The 18,568-nt window shown below is 35.1% G+C and overlaps 1 protein-coding gene across 2 annotated transcripts in view; it reads right to left on the reverse strand.

The window, feature by feature from the left end:
- LRBA (LPS responsive beige-like anchor protein) overlaps positions 1-18,568 on the reverse strand; it is a 347,246-nt gene that overhangs the window by 14,666 nt on the left and 314,012 nt on the right. For both annotated transcript variants that reach the window (XM_072405905.1, XM_072405904.1), the window contains exon 52: positions 14,547-14,714. In XM_072405905.1, coding sequence (XP_072262006.1) covers positions 14,547-14,714 — 168 coding nt within the window. The remainder of the gene's footprint in view (positions 1-14,546; positions 14,715-18,568) is intronic.

The raw sequence follows: 18,568 nt of genomic DNA on the forward strand, positions 1-18,568 counted from the left end.
AATAAAGCATTAAATTGTATGTCAGGACACAGAAGTGCTATACTACCCTCATTTAATAACCACCTACAAAGAGGACACACATGTTAAAATATGCACAGAAACAAAGTATAAAAAAATTCAATATTTTTTTTTAATTTGTGTCAAAGAAAATGTAATAAAATATCTATATAGTTTTTACAGGGGGCATGTGTTTACTAGGGGCCTCTTAACCACAAGCAGAATATTTATATAAAGTTAATAGGCGGAGGTGTCAAAATATAGATGCTGCAGATTTAGGTGACGCTGATCACAGCAACACCAAGTGTAAGGAAACAGAACTAAAGTTCTGCAAAGGCAAATCTAGGGGCCACAACAATAAAATCTATGCTTGCTCAAAGTTAGGTATAAAAGGAATGCGGAACTACAAAATATAGCACAGATGGGCTAAACTTCAGATCAATAAGTACTTCTGCTGTCACCAGGGAAACTGAACCCTACCCTGGGATCCTCAGCTTTATTTACATAGGTGCAAATAAAAATAATTTTATTCAGATTCTAGGTGCACTTTTTACCAGTGTTTACTCATCAAGACATTCCTGATGAAGCTCAACCATTACGCACATCCAACAGCAGAATTAGGGTGCTTAGTGACCTAGTAAGAGGCAATCAATGTGTAAAATGTGTATATTTTGGTGGGGGTGAGATCATGCCTATTGCTCTGGCCTGCAGGAGAGATAAAGGTTTGAACACTGTGCATATCCAGGCTCAGGAGTACCGAAAGCATATTGCAGCAGTGTTTGTCAAAGCCAGTGGTATGTATTAGTTGCTGAAACAAGGTATGCAAATTCGTACAATATATATGGTGTTGGATCCACTCCATGTCTAGAAATAAAAAGTAGATTTTTAAGCTAAATTCAGATGTTTTTTCTAAATGCTGTTAAATGGTTAACATAAATGAGTAACACCAAAACAAAAAAGGACTTATTTGGTGGTTGATTTTGATAGCAATGCCATACATTCTTTCAGAAGGTACATGAAATGCAGGGGTCGATTTTGGCCTTTTGCTGTCTCTATAGACTTGAACTGTAATTTCATATCACCACTTATGCAAAATTGTATTGATTTGCTAGGCTTTTGGAACTGCTTGCAAACACCTTAACAAGTGTTTGCAAATGTCTGATCAGCACGCTTCATCACAGATAGATTGAAGAAACAGTTTCAAACTGTTACCATGTTTTCAAAATCCTTCCTATAGTTTTTGTGACAAGTTTTGTTTTCCTGTTTGTGTGACAAGTGTCAGACAAAACAAAAAGAAAAAAAAACATTTCTATGCATTAATAGAAAAAAAAATCCTTTGTTTATCAGTTTAAAAAATATAAAAAGAACCCCTCTTGGAATTTATTGCTGCCTGTGTTCTAATCAGGTAGATTTCCTTCAACTCCGTATGTCCATATGACAGGCCAAAAAAAGAAAAACTAAAGAAATCTCCCCACGTTAATACATTGACGAAAACATTTAATTTTTTCACCTTCAAGGAAATCGACTATGCTAGTTATACACCTAAAACTACCCTTCCCAGCAAAAAAAAAAAAAAAAACATTGTAATTTAATGTGAACTCAAAAAATGAAGACTTGCCATGTTAAAAAAAAACTTTGGGCCTATGTATTACCCTTAAAAATGTCCCTTTTTCTTCAATTACTTATGAAAATGCATTACATTACTCATGTAACATACCAAGTTTGACAGGAAGTGTACAAACTATGTAGCTAATAAGAAAGCCAGTTTTGATTAGTAAATTTTATTAACTAGCAGAATATTTATAGGATTGATATACTAGTAATATAGGAAATCCTTCAACTGCATCTATGAGGTTTACAATTACTTTCAAAGTCTACATAAAAAGGCTCACATGTTTCATGGTTGATGAGATGGGTTCCTCGGTGGAAAATATCTTTTTAAGAGCTGATTGTAAAGCAGAACAGATCTCTTCAAAAGATTTGGAGCTGCTGTGACTGCAGAACATTGTCATGGTTCTCGGCAACATTTTATCTTCTTGGTGGATAAGGGGCACCACTTAAAATGTTTCTAAACTGTGCTAGGAAAGCCCAGTGACATCAAAGCCTTAGCAAAGCTTTGTCCCTAAAAAGGTTTATGAGCAGTGCTGCAAATCCCAAGAAGGGGCTGAAAGGACTATTCTCTACATTTTTAAGTAAATATTCAAGGAGATGAACAACTCCGAAGAAATTGGAGATTCTAAAATCTTCTGTGAAATACCCAGCCATTTAAGTACATTGCATAGCATTTAAAATAAAGTTGGCACATTTGTCTTAATAAAAATGAAATCTTTTAGGATTTTCACTTCTACTAAACAACATAACTCTAAGACAATATGTCCTCCTAATTTTAAAGGTAATTGTGCAAGAAAAAAAATATATAAAAATATGTTCTTTTTTGTTTGGATGCTAAGAGATTCCAAAAATTACCTATTTATTTAGTCTACAGCAGAAAATTAAGTCTTTCCCAGATGAGTTTTAGGCACTATTAAACACACCCAGTTTCATACCACCATCAAATTTTAGAAACTTACCAGCAGTTAAAGAGAGTTTATTTGAAAGGTGCATACACTTAGTATAATCATAGGTTTTTTTTTTTAAATACCAATCATTATTTTCATATAATGTCACTATACTTTTTATTTTTGCCCTTTTTGCTGTAAAAAATTATGCACTTTTTTTTGGTAAAAAAAAAACAATTTTTTCCAAACCAAATATGCAAATATGTGGTATTGTCATTATTTAAATATGAAAGCCTTGTGTTTTTTATGTATTGTGTTCTTTTTTTCCCAATAAAATAAAAAATAAAGAATGTTAAAAAAAAAAAAAAAAAAAAAAAAAANNNNGAGAAATAATTAAGTGGATTCCTGAAGCCTTAGGCTACAAACAAGAGAGGTCGTGAATAGGTGGGAAAAATGGGGGTATGAAAAAAAGTATACTTAATTTGATATTATGTAAATTTACTGATGTTCGTTACGTAAAATAACCCCCAATACATATAAAAAAATTTAAATGGTTTCCTTAAATGTTTTTTGAACAATTATGTGCAAATCTACTGAGTATATCTTATATTGAATAAAAAAATATTGTTAACGAAACACCCATTTCCAGTCTTTTTAAATAGGTTAGGAATGGCAATATTGGATATAGTTGTTCAAAAAATCTTTTTACTTTTTGGCTTATTAAAACAACAGCTGATTTTTTTTAAATAAGAAACATACCCTACCAACCATTTACTCCCTTACTGGTCTATTCACCTCATGCAAAATCTCTGTGTTTCAATTTAACATTGTGTCACCCCCCGGCTTGTGATATTGCTTTGGCCTGGTAATTGAGAGCCGCATTAAGGCAGCGGAGTTTCACCCAAAAACCAAGAGCTTTTGTACAGGAAGGAGAGTGAGTGGAGGGTATATTCCCCTTACTTTCCCTGCTCTTAAGTGTACCTGTTACTTTATCCCAAGGTTCATACTAAGTAACCCCCATAACCAATTATGTTTAAGCCAATAATGACCATTAACAACCATTAACAACGTTTCAATAATTTGTCAAATCACAATCTGATTTTATAAGATTGCACACTCCATCACAGATACTTATGACTTGTTTAAGCCCAACTTCAGGCATAGCTTTATAAAGAGTAGGAGAAAGAAGTGCTAAAGTGCAACTCCCACTGTATATATATTAAGGAGATCTCAGCAGAGCTTGCTGAGCATCTAATTGTAAAAAAAATGAATAAATAAAATACAAAAAATGTAGCTTTACAGCCAAAGAATTGCACATTACATGCTTAAATGTTTTATAAACTATCAAAATCCACACTCCATGCTGGATATTAAATATGTAAAACTTGAAAGATAAAATATATTGAGCAAGGAAAAAATATTCCTTCCCAGTTATCTATGCAAAACAGGCACAAAATGTTTATTACCTTTGGGTACTATTGTTCTTCAAACGTAATAGATAAATAGGTTTAAAATAATATCAGCAATAGAGCACATCTACCTTAAAATTATACTCTCCTTAGTTGATTTGTATTTTCCATAGAACACCAAAGAGTTGGGATATGCATACAAACAGAGATCTTCCACACATACAAGTCTCATTCTTTTCTTAAAGCTATCCACATTTTATATCTACCTCATTAACACTCATTGAAAAGAAAGAAAAAAAAAAAACACAAATGCTTTTCTTAAATGCTAAAAACTACAAAATAACAGAGAGGCTTTAAAACGGTCAGTTTTTTAAAAAGGAAAAGAAGTACTTGTGAGGAATGCTTGGACATTTTCATAACATAAATCTGAAGTGGCATTTTTATGGACTGAGAGCATATCTTTGCAGTAATGACATCAAACCCATGATCTATATCCCTGTAATGTGAATAATTACAGCACTGATTCTGTTTCCTGAAAGAAAAAAAATGTATCACAGACAGTCCAGCCATTGCTGGTGGAGCTACTTTTAAAAAGACGACATTGTACTAAAAATGTTTTCTTTTATTATTGCTTTTTTAAAACCGTATTTTTTTATATCACCAAAACCTTTTATCCAATTTTCACAGCTGATAACCCATTTCGCATAACATTTTACAAGCATATTATATCAAACATAAAAAATAGAGTATAAATTTATGTCAAACATATCCATAACAACATACACAAATAAACTATTTTTGTATCTTGCCTGCTTACTTACTATACTACTTTGCTTTGATTAGGTATTACGCACAATACTTGTCTCAGCAAGGCCCAAATAAATAGTCAGAAAATAGATCTGATAAGCCGCAGATAAAAAATATGATATATTTAAAGCACTAAATAGTTTACATTTAGTATATAGCCATATTTAGTTTCCTAAAGAAGGACATTTCCAGGTCTATACAAACCTAAGTTAACTGTACATATATTGTTGTCATATGTAAATAAGGTGTTTGGGCACAATGATTCCCCACCTCTTAGATTGTAAGCTCCTCTGGGCAGGGGTCCTCTCCTCCTCCTGTGTCACTGTCCGTAGCTGTCTGGCATTTGCAACCTCTATTAAATATACAGCTCTGTGTAATATGTTGGCGCTACATAAATACTGTTTAATAATAATAATTTTACATTGGGCCACAATGGTGAAAAGTTGTTTATTTTGCCTAAAGCTTCCTTTCATGCAACACAAACAAGGCAATGGGCTCAGTACATATTCAATAAATACAGGTTGGAATATTCCATTTTGGTTGGGGCCCATCAAAGGTCCAATAGCATAATTAATCCAGGCCAGTCCTGGCTATACAGAATGTTTTTGATCAATACAATTAGGCTAGGTTCACACTGGTCATGAGATTCTGATTCGTTAACTGCTTCTTCATGCATGGAAACCACTGCCTCTCAGGAGACGCTTCATATAGCTTCTCCCAGTGGCAGCTTCATAGAGTATAAGTAGGAGTGTCAGTAAGCAGTACACTCCTGGTTCAGACCCAGGTTCCTGAAGAACAAATGCAATGGTGCAAGTGACCAAGCAGCAAGGTGCCAACTGTTTTTATAAAGAGCTTTTCATGACAACACTGTAGTCTAATCCCTTCCATGCCCATGCTGACATTTTTGGCTAGTCACACATTCTGAGGTCAACAATGATGTGTAAGAAGCATGAAAAGAAGGACCAGATTATGGCTTTGAAAGCCCACAGTTTGCATAATAAAACACCATAGGTTATGGGACTATCAGGGTGCTCCGATACCTGAGCATGTACCCACTCTTCATGTCAAGAGCCAGTAAGGTACATAAGGTACAGTGAGGTACATTTTATATGTAATTCACAATTATCCAAAAATGTATTGGAGCTTCTGTAAGCATTGAACATGAGATAGAATATTATCCACTGGTATTTTCATTGAGTGGTTTATAGCTTGCGCTGTCTAAGTGTCCCTCCAGTTCTGTGGTAGTCACATGTTCTGCTTGTGTACACCAAGTACACTAAACTTTTTTTGTGTCTCCCAACTGGGCAAGTATTCCTTTACTACGAATAGGGCTCGAATGATACACAGCAAGAGGATGTTTTTCTAGTGAGAAACAATAAATTATAAATAAAGGCCAAAAACATTTAAGCTACAATTTGACCTTAAGCAAAACACTTTTTTTTTTTAAAAAGGGGGGCTGTTCTTAAGACATTACTTTTTTATTTCTTTTTATTTATTTCCACTAATCTATGACATAAACCCTCTAAATAAATGAAGTAACACATTTTATTTACACTTGCTCCTTCTAAACTAAGTGTAAATTCAAACACTAATTGCAGGCACATCACACTTCCTATTTATGTATGAAATTTCTCCTCAAATACACTTGGAGTGCATCAAAGTCTAGGTACACAAATGGTTGTCTTAAATTACAGAACTGCAGTTCCCAGGCATAAATCACCCTTTCCTCTGTTTACGAACATAGCCCCAGGCTTGTATGGTATATTCATTTTTCTCAGCAACTAAGCAAGGTAAATAATTGTGCTGCGTTCAAGTACGGCTGTTCCTAGCAGCATATGGCATGCATTAACCTGGCTCACAAAAACACACACACACACACATATATATATGTAAAAAACAATCATGAATAGCCACAGATTTTAAATATAGGACTAATTTTCAGACAAGGTATTGCTGCCATTAAACAGAGAAATTTAACAAAAAATGTAAGTAACCGGGGAAAATGAGGAAATTATTAAACAGACATCCATACATTCAGCAATACAATGGCTTAGGTATAGAGTAATAAAGCAGTAAATAGTCTAGTTTTCTGTCCTCTGACTGAAAGAGATTTAAACACAAGCATTCCTTCTATTAATCTGTCAGCGCAGGGCAGAAATATACTGAGCTACTAAATGCTGGTTAATTAGGCCAGAATATCACAACTGATAAATTACAGTACAAGCTATTTGACCACCTGTTCTGGAGCTCATTACTATAAATTACAGCATACTTGTAACATAACTCAAAAATACATTAACAAAAACAAAATTACTTTTTTCCAGAATATAATGAATCTGATATTGAGCAAAGATGCTTACATTGTTCAGCTGCTGAAGTGATTCTCTTTCAGAGTTAAAAGTTTCAGTATAATTTCCTATTTCTGTTTTTTGGTTAAGCACTGACTTTGATGCCCTCTTTGCACAACTAGGCTAATTTAGGATGTGCGGTCTAGCTGCTGCAGGGGATTATGGGCCATTTTCAGTCCATTAACAACATCTGCAACACAACTGCATACAACCATTGCTCACTGTGGTTGGAAAGCATACCCATTCAAGTCAAGGGGAGTTGCTAGCCACTGGAGGATGGCCAGGAGCTACATGTGGAATCCAGTAACTGCCCTGCAAACCACTACAATGTGACCACATGCAAAAAGGTGTGCACAAAATGGTTCCCAACTACTCCTATTTGGTGCAAGTTACTAGATGTCTGAGATTAGCCTAAACTCGTATATGCAAATATCACTACCTACAAAATCCTTAGATTACCTTTGCGCTGGTTTTAGGAGCACCAGGCAAAAATTGATATAAAATACATTGTGAAAAGTGTGATAGCATCCCAATTGGTTGTACACATTGGTTTCAGCACTTCTAGCAGATCTATATATTGCTTCATGCTGAACCTAACTATGGCTGCTAATCTTACATATTTGCTGGTAGGTTTCCTACTGCCAAGACAAACATGCAACCTACACTGGTGTATCCACAAATGCAATAAAAATATTTTGCACCTGTGACCCAAACCTTAGAACACAAGTTTAGCATATGCTGAAAAAAATCAATGCAAATCTTCATTTATCCATGCCCTACAACTCGTTAAGTGTCCATGTGTGTTGTAATGTAATGGGTGCAAAACATTGGAGGTAGGGAGGTAATAATTTAAACATATGCTTTATTAATTTTCCCAGTTTTATGACACGTTTGTTTAAAGGATCAGCATTACATGCAACTTTATTTAAAAGCATGATTAAAATGTTTTATTCATCAATTGCTGCATCAAATGTATTTCTATAGACAAGAAATAAACAAGACATGAATTCTTTATTACTTGGACATGATCTCTCACTAAAAAAAACAATTAAAAAGAAGCACATGTGCACCTTCTATTTATTCCTAAAAAAAAATTGACTCTCGGGATGTAGAGAAAGGCTACCTGCACTCTGCAGTAGGTCCCATCCTAGGAATTCAGAGGGAATGCTCTATGTAGTAACACATGTGCATATCAAAAACTGCCATAAGGCACTATAAACCTGCAGGAACAGAATGGCTGTACTATACCACAGTATGTCTACTAGCAGAGCCAGAACGTTTATTTTTTTTTTTTTTTTACACAGGTTTTACTCGCTACTATTGTGCTCTCAGTTCTTTTTTTTTTAATTTTATTTTGAAATAGAACATGCTCTTGGAAATATGGAGACCTATTTTTTTGGAGAGTATTCACATCTGTATAGTAGGGGCACCTATTGTCCATCTCTTGCCATTTGTCTGAAGTCTCAAACTATTTTTGTAACATATCCACAGTTACGGTCTATATATTGAGGTATGTTTAGTTCAGTAGTTTCTTCCATAGCATTACATTTACTGGACACAAAATAGTGCAGAGTTAGGTGAAACCCTCAGGGGACATTTTATTTATGGCAGCACAATCAGTAAACAAATTCTTACTCTACTATGGTTAATTAAAAAGCTAGAAGGGCCTCTAGAAGAGCTTGCAGGCCAGTCCCCAAGTGGCAGAAGTGCATTGCTTATAGTTTAATGACCACCGCTGCTATTAATTTAAATTTTTTTAGACCATAGTTAAAAAAAAATGCCTTCCTTTTGCTGGAGGACCTACAGCCTGGCAGCTGAATGGCCAACTAACCACCCCATAACCAAGTGGAAACCAATCTGTATGCCTTAAATTTAGGTCAGTGGTAGTATTTTAGGGTGAAAAGTACAATTTATTTACTAATCCAGTGTGTTCTGTTCCAGTGTGAAATGTATTCTTTGCATTAGTAAGAGTGTTTTAAATTACCTTATCCTTTGTTTTACTTATGAAAAAGCATACTTAGTCAGGCTGAACCAGTGCAAAGCTCAACAGGCCCTTCTTAAAGAGAAGAGATCTACAGTTCAGGCTTCACTGACAAAGCAAAAATATATTGTATATACTTCTTGCACATGCATCTATAATGCTTTGTTGTATCTAAGCTTTAAATTATTAGTTCTGAATGCACAGTTTAACCAAGGGCATCAGGAGTTGCATGGCCCTGCTAACTAAAGTAAAATGAGAAATAAGCCTATTTTTTACTTAGTTCCTTCTTTTATAGGCTCCTACTACTGTCACACATGCTACCCCATGAAATACAAGGTTCCTGTCTAGAAGATGATAAAATAAAAAAAAGATTTTACTTATTTTCTTTAATTGGTGAGCATATAACTAAAAAGAACTAAGTTTCAAGAAGGCTAAAGGGTACAGCAAAATACAAAATACACCCTCCCACCTTTTTACTGTAATACATTTTCTGTGTGTACCATGAGATGGCACCATTGCTTTGCCTAAAAATGATCGGACATCAGACAAAACAGACCTTTAACTGCAGACAATGCCAAGATACCGATGATATTATTAATATTATACAGTATTTATATAGCGCCATCATATTACACAGCGCTTTACAAAGTCCATAGTTGTGTCATGTACTGTAACGCTACATAAATGTATAAAATAACAGTGTCCCATAATGTACCATTTTTATCTACAAAGCTTAATGTGAATGTCACATAATATTTTTTCTATTTCTACTGTTAATTCAACTGTTATTTCCTTTAGCTGCATAACAAATAAAATGCATATATAAATTATATAATTGTTTTGACTTTATACACTAAAATGATTTGTATACATTTACACACACGCCGGCATATCTAATAACCTATATACATTAACCTATATATCTTCCAAACAAGTAAATTACAAATTAAAAATTACCGGCATACCAGAACAAAACTGTCTCAACATTACGGAAAGGTTGTAATGTAATCTGTTAGCAAAAACACCAACCGGCAGCAGTTTACAGGGATCGGTGAAGTAAGTTCTTTGCTCTTCTGAATATATATTCTATACCGCAGTGACGAGAAGCTGCTGGTTTATTTATTTTCTTTACACAAGTAGCTATGGATTGCAAAATTTAGATGGATTGATCCATCCAAATCAAAACAAATTTTACCTAAATAATCCATCAAGCGGTGTTGTGAAGGCCTGAATTCATCACAATAATTATTCCCAGAACAGAACACACTTCTTAGATGCAAACGTTTCAGTTTGACAACTGTACAATTACACCTTGTTGGTGCCACAAATAACCTTAAATACCTTTTGTGTGGACATCGCTACAAACACGGTAAACCAAATATATGCGTACTTCTGTATACAGTTTATTCACATATGCTATACTGCTATGATAGCAATCATTCATCAGTGGATAGAATATGTGGAACCCTTAACATGTAATATGTAAAAAGAAAATAAAAATTACTATGTTACCATTAAATAAACAATTTAACTTCACTTAAATACATGGCTACTGAGTCTAGTGTTTAGCCTGATTTCTTAAGAAAACATGGGGTATCTTAAGAATTTCTTATTCTTAAGAAAACGGGTATCAAATTGTCAAGCATCAGTGAAAAAAACAAAATAAAAAAAAAAAAACTTTACTTTTTTGTTGAATTGAAGCTATGATATATGCAACAATGGTACTAAACATACATGTAAATTAAAAAGGACCTGCTTTCAGGATTCTTTAGCGTTTCAGAAATAATGAAATTCATCTAATCCACTGTATTGGACAATTACTGTGTTTTTACAATGCTCTCCTTATGGGATCAAACTACACAAGCACAATATTCTTTTTATAATGAAGTTTTTAAATCATTTTTAATTACCTTTCAATTGCAATATTCTACTTCGCCACTTGACAAGATGCAAAATAGTTCTTCTTAACAAATATATACTATGTAGGGGATGAAAATTATGTGGTATGGCTGGTAACCTGCATTAATGTACTTTTTGCATATACACAAAGCACATTTTATCATGGCAAAATTTATTCTAAGGAAAAAAAAAGATTGAATTTTCATAGTGTATGTCTAAAAGATATTAAGACATAGCAAAGTCAATAATAGGTTGTAAATAATTAATATTGTATATATCTTCATATACAACACAAAGAATATTGGTGGATAACATATATAATACATACTTAAGGTGGACTGAATTCAGAACTATCACAAGTGAACCAGTCATGTGACATTAGATAGTATTTTAATAGCAAACACATTTTAGCAAAAGTATTTATTATTCATTAATTTAAGAAAATGCGTAAGAGCACTAGAAATAAGAATAAGGATAATTTATTAGTTAAAATAAAACAATTTCAACATATATGAGGTTGATGAGGTTAATCAGTGGCTTCCACTAGATGTAATAAATTGAAAAGAAAAGAAAACAAAGGGTATAATTAGACTGAATGTTAAAAAGGTTTGCAGCCTTTATTTTATTTTTTTTACAAAAGGAAATAACTGCATCTACTAAAAAAGTGGATATCAGTAAAAAGTTGCATATATTGTTGGTGAACAGCTAATGTTGCAGCAATGCAAAAAACTTTATGAATAAATAGAAGTCTTCTCTACGTATGGCCGGACTAAATCATATACAACAGTACTGTGCTGACTCCTGTATACCAGTCCACTGACATACAGCAGCAGCTGTTCCGTGTTCCATAAACTAAAATGGCCAACTCTGTTTTTTTCTAATGTAAATAAAAGCAGAAATGAATAGTTGCTGTTTAGTAACTGCTTTGTTTGTAATATTAAAATAAAGAAATGTACTGTTGTAATTCATTTTTGGAAAGCTGAATATTTTTCTCTGTCCACTGACAAATACGCTCCAGTGTAGCTAAGTGTAACACTGTTTCCCAGTTACTGACGATGATGATTAGGCTTAGATATCTATAACTGATAGTAAGTTTAACTAAAAGGTGTAAATGAAGAAAATTACTATCCAAACAGTACTTCTCACTACAACAAATGTGCACCCAGTATTCCATTTGTGTAAAGTTAGTGAGTACCCAGAATTAGTACAATTATTGGCAGTATTTCAATCGAATGAAAAAGCTCCCTACACAACCTCAACCTCCTTATTTTTTGCCAACTTTGGTTTGTTTTAATTTTATGTGCTAAGAATGTGAAAAGGAATTTAACAGGCACTTGGCCTTAAACTGAATTTTCATTTAAAGGGAATATAGCATTGGCGAATACATTCTAGACATATCAAAAAACATAAAAAAGAGAACAAAGTAACGAGAGTGAAGGTGAGACTAAAGCTGCGTACACACTTGCAATTTTTGTCGTTGGAAAGGATCTTTCACGATCCTTTCCAACGACAAGGGATTGCACGATGCATGAACGATGCTGTACATACAGCACCGTTCATGCTCTATGGAGAGGGGAGGGGGAGAGCGACGGAGCGGCACCCTGCTGCGCGCTCTCCCCCTTCCCTTTCCCTTTCATTAGGATCGGTCGTCGACCATCGTCCGTGGATCCGGCAGGTCGGTCGTTCGGACGATGGACGACACCGACTGTACACACGGCAGATTTTCGCCCGATATTTGGCCAATGCCGATTATCGGGCGATAAAAATCTGCCGTGTGTACGTAGCTTAAGTAAACCAGATCTTAATGTAAATCTGTAGTAACAATTCTATTACACATCCTAGGTAAAAAAAAATATATATGTAAAATATGAAATATTGTGTCTTTCTACCATAATATAAATATGTACAAAGGAAGACGTTAGATATTTGGAGCGCTTATTACTCAGACAGACAATAGGAGGAGGAGGGTGATATACTAAGGCAGGCACTACCAGGAAATGTTTGTTCTTCTGAGGATCACCTTCAAGTAAATCATCCAGCATACTTCAAAAATATTTTTTAAAGCAGAATAATGTAAGAGCAATTGTGCAAAAGCAGAAAAATAGGGTATGTGTTGGCAACAATTTACAACTGAAATTTTAGGCCTGCCACAAAAATAAATACAAAAGGAATTTGTTGAACCATTTAAACGCATTTGAAAGCATCCAAAAATTATACAAAATAGCTTCACCTCTCTATATCCTTTACTATCTATATTGCTTTCATTTTGATACTAATGGGAGCTGGCTAAAAGTTTGTTGAGGCACCTTTAGGGATCCACCAACACTTGTATACATTTGTAAAGTTCCAACATCCTAGCTTTAATATGTACCATCCACCTCCAACGTGCTCAGGTGTGGTTCTGTTATGGTAACCGTAGTCACAAGAACAACTTTAAGATGATGATTCTCAACAGGGACAAAAACAAACAAAAAATACAAAAAACAAAACAATACATTCTAAATAAAGATAACATTTTGCTGTTTCTGGATGGCTGTACATTGGGCTCTAAACAAAGAAGGGAGGCCAATTACCCTAAAGCAAAACCTGATTTGCTTCCTTTAAAGGAATGCTGGGCAAGCACTCAGCACCGAGTGATGTACACAGAAGTTGGCCCTGCAGGCTGTCGAGAGTATCATCAGATACAAATTTACATTTAGTTTTTTGGAACAGGATCCAAAGACAGTGATGTGACCTGCAATTAAAGCACGGTTTTTGTTTTAAAAAGACATTGTCAGTCTCTCCATCAAGTCATCTTTTAAATCACCATTTGACATATACCAGTATAGAAGCAGTGTCCTCTCTGTAGCAATCTGACAGACAACCCGCTGAGTCACAACCAGAAGCAAAAAATTTGAAAAGTTTGCATACATTCCTAATTATTGGGCTTCAGCTCTGACAATGTCAGACAACTAGAGAAGCTGCTGCCTCCAGAGCAATAGTCCCCCAATGGACTAATACCAGGAAAAGGAGCTTGCAGTGTGAATGGAGAGAAATTTAAAAACATAAAAAAGTAAGCCCGGTATGTTTCAGCATTTGCCAGAGCTAGCTTTCATTTTTTAAAACTTCAAATGTGCTTTAAAGGAAATCTGTCAAGATAATGGAAACTGCCACTGCTGACTTGATTTTGAAGGTGCTGCCATTCTTACCCTTGTGTTCCTATTTAGTAAGTTACTGACACAGATCATGCAGGAGTGCACATCAGAAGCCCTGTATCAGGACAGTGACTCACTAACAAATGAAGAAGCAATAAAAGGAAAACAACAATTATGAACAGACACCAAGAATATTTTTACATTCATACACAGGTGTGATCCAGGTTTTGGTAAATCCTGTCAGTGTAATTATTTCTACCTAGAGGCATGGGGAAGAGCAGAATAAAAATAAAGCATATATAATTCTAACCTTGGGTGTATGAAACAAAGTGACACTGGAGCACAACTTGGAGACAGTTTGTTACCCCATAACAGGCGCCTGAACAAAGACCTTCACAATAGGATCACCAGGTAATATTTTAATGAAAACTGCATGTTTAAATAGATTGAAAACATGAGCATTGTTTTCTTACGGTTTGGGTTGTCTCCGATGCCATTGTTTTTTCCATTCCAGTACCACAGCAGCAGCGTAGCATCTCGCGACCCTGAGAGGATGTAACAGTCACCTCCAATGTATGACTCTGATCGAGCCATGCAAGTCACAACATCCCAGTGTCCAAACACCACCTGAGTCAGTTTACCTGTGAACAGATTTTCCTATAAATTACTTAAAAGGAAACACATTTATACAGAATTTAGAAATTAGTCAATGTTATCAAGCATGTAGGGGGAAAAAACATTGAAAAAAATGTTTACTGCTTTGGGGCTGTGGGCTTTGTTTTCTATGTAAGTAACACAAAGATTTAACTGCAATGTTTTTTTAAAAAAATAAATAAAAATATCTATATGGAAGGTGGTATGGTAATCTCAATGAATTATTGGCAATTCTTGTCACTACGTAACACAGAGCTATACACTCACACCAAAGTTACAGGCCAAACACTGATGCTGCTTTTCAGACATGGGTCTGCATGATATTTTTATTATCATTTTTTTAATATTTCTATTATTAACTATGACTGTCATAGTATTCATTAAAAAAAAATTTCCACCACAGTTTGTCTTAGTATTTCTTTTGTATCTGACAGGGACTTATGCCAGTACAGAAAACATTGCATTAACTCTGGGATTTCGCCTTTTTTGACAGAACACATTTTCTAGTTATGCAGTTTTATTTGACAGTGCTGTTGCAAATAAAATGAAATAAAGGAGAAAAAGGAAAACAGACGTAGGCCCTTAGCACTGCTGGATATAAAAGGCCGCCTGAAAATAATTCCCCCTGCCAGGACAGGGTTTATGATGCCTTTTCAGTATTGGCCCCATTAGGAAAAAAAATGATTTATGCCGCAAGAATTTCCTGTTACAAGTATAAAAACAAAACAAGGAATGCTAAAAAGAAAAGGACCCCTTCATTCAGAAGTGATAGAATATAATCGAACAGAACACTTATTGCTGCACTGCACTGCTATACATTACATGGATTGTGCATGTGTTTGCCCTGTTCCTTGGGCTCCCAGGCAAAAAGGGCAAAAGTATGTTTTCCCCACTCTAAGTGATGTCTTTTGAAGGCAAAAAAACCCTGGGAATTTAAAAAGAGCTGTAACCATTAAACAATCAGAAACACACGGTAGAGTTTCTTTTCTAACAGCTTTCACAGACGTGTTAATCCTGTGTCCCACATGTCGAGATGAATACAGCAAACAAAAATGGTGTATGTACCTATTTGTAAGACATTTAGCCACTAAAATAATACTTTTAATGTTTTTTTTTTTTTTTTTTTATCATAGAATGATAGGTAATACAGTTAGGTCCATAAATATTTGGACAGAGAGAACTTTTTTCTAATTTTAGTTCTGTACATTACCACAATTAATTTCAAATGAAACAACTCAGATGCAATTGAACTGCAAACTTTCAGCTTTAATTCAGTGGTTTGAACAAAAAGATTGCATAAAAATGTGAGGAACTAAAGCCTTTTTTAACACAATCACTTCATTTTAGGGGCTCAAAAGTAATTGGACAAATAAAAAGCTAAAAAAAAAATGTTCATTTCAAATACTTGGTTGAAAACCCTTTGCTGGCAATGACAGCCTGTAGTCTTGAACTTATCGACATCACCAGATGCTAGGTTTCCTCCTTTTTAATGCTCTGCCAGGCCTCTGCTGCAGCCGCTTTCAGTTGTTATTTGTTTTTGGGCCTTTCTGTACAAAGTTTAGTCTTCAACAAGTGAAATGCATGCTCAATTGGGTTCAGATCAGCTGACTAACTTGGCGATTCAAGAATATTCCATTTCGTTGCTTTAAAAAACTCCTGGGTTACTTTGGCTGCATGTTTTGGGTCATAGTCCATCTGTATTATGAAACGCCTCCCAATCAATGTGACTGCATTTAGCTGAATTTGAGCAGACAGTATGTCTCTGAACACCTCAGAATTCATTCGGCTGCTTCTCTCCTGTGTCACATCATGGATAAACACTAGTGTCCCAGTGCCACTGGCAGCCATGTACGCCCAAGCCATCACATTGCCTCCGCCATGTTTTACAGATGATGTAGTATGCTTTGGATCATGAGCTGTTCCACGCCTTCTCCATACTTTTTTCTTGCCATCATTCTGGTAAAGGTTGATCTTGGTTTCATCTGTCCAAAGAATGTTTTTCCAGAACTGTACTGGCTTTTTTAGATGTTTTTGAGCAAAGTCTAATCTAGCCTTTCTATTCTTGAGGCTTATGAGTGGCTTGCACCTTGCAGTGCACCCCCTGTATTTACTTTCATGCAGTCTTCTCTTTATGGTAGACTTGGATATCGATACGCCTACTTCCTGGAGAGTGTTGTTCACTTGGTTGGCTGTTGTGAAGGGGTTTCTCTTCACCATGGAAATGATTCTGCCATCATCCACCACTGTTGTCTTCCATGGACATCCGGGTCTTTTGGCATTGCTGAGTTACCCAATGCTTTGTTTCTTTCTCATGATGTACCAAACTGTAGATTTTGCCACTCCTAATATTGTAGAAATTTCTCGAATGGTTTTTTCTGTTTCTGTTTTTGCAGCTTAAGGATGGCTCGTTTCACCTGCATGGAAAGCTTCTTTGACCGCATGTTGTCTGTTCACAGCAAAATCTTCCACATACAAGCACCCCTCAAATCAACTCCAAGCCTTTTATCGGCTTAATTGATATTGACATAAAAAGGAATTGCACACACCAGCCCATGAAATAGCCTTGGAGTCAATTGTCCAATTACTTTTGAGCTCTTGAAATTAAGTGATTTTGTAAAAAAAAAAAAAAGGCTTTAGTTCCTCACATTTTTATGCAATCTTTTTGTTCAACCCGAATTAAAGCTGAAAGTCTGCAGTTCAACTGCATCTGAGTTGTTTCATTTAAAATGAATTGTGGTAATGTACAGAACCAAAATTAGAAAAAAGTTCTCTCTGTCCAAATATTTATGGACCTAACTGTATATATATAGATCGATCTGTATGAAAGACAAAAAGTGATGTCCAGGGGGAAATATCTACCTAAACATAAACTAATCTAAATATTAACAGAGGTGTCTACTTTTACCTAAAATACAAGAAAACTACATTGACTCAAATATAAACCTAGAGCACAAAATGCTAACGCTCAAAAAAGTAATCAACAGAAATACTAATAAAATTATTGTGAATAAATACAGCCCATGGTGTATTATTGTTTAAAAAAAAAATATTTACAAGAGAAAAAATAAAATCACATGGGCTCAGATTGTTTATTCCACTATCTTGCATTTTTACAGGTGAAGTATTTAGCACTTTTGAGTTAGTTTTGATGAGCCATTTGTACATCAATTATCTTTTTTTAAAACATTTTTTATTTAGGGTTTTACAAAAGATGTAAGGGGAGGATGGGAGGGGGCGGGAACAATCAAGGGGGTGATACATTGAAAAATACAATGTTGAAAAGCGGACAACATATCAATACAATATACAATGTAGAACATTCTATGTCAACGAGCAAGTAACAGAATAAAAAAATAGCGTTACTAAACCTATATAACTGTTTTATAACAACGACCTTTGTTATTGGTTTCCACAACAGACACTTGCTAATAGATTACAAAAAAAATTACAACAAAATTGACATGAGGAAGGCATAGAGTGCATAGTGTTCCTAAAGTTACCAGTCCTGAGCATTTTTGTGTGGAAAGGGGGACTGCAGATGAGGGGTTGCTGTACCCCTAAACTGTTACCGTAGGCTTTCTCCCCAGGTACCTAAGGGCAAGTTGTGTGAGGGTGAAAAAGCAAGAGATGGCTGAGTTACATAAATGAAGGTGAACCGGGAGGTGTTCGAGGAAGGTCATCATGAGTCCCCTAAACATACCGCTCCCGGTCCCTCCAGTTAGGTCTCCATGTATTTGAAAGTGTAATATGTAATGGCGACCCAGGTAGCAGACATAATCTGTTGAGGTGAGAAACTGAGACCAGTAATACCAAGTGTTAAAAAACTTTCTGCTCGTTTCCC

This window comes from Pyxicephalus adspersus, chromosome 3, assembly GCF_032062135.1.
Source record: "Pyxicephalus adspersus chromosome 3, UCB_Pads_2.0, whole genome shotgun sequence".
Classification (NCBI taxonomy): Eukaryota; Metazoa; Chordata; class Amphibia; order Anura; family Pyxicephalidae; genus Pyxicephalus; species Pyxicephalus adspersus.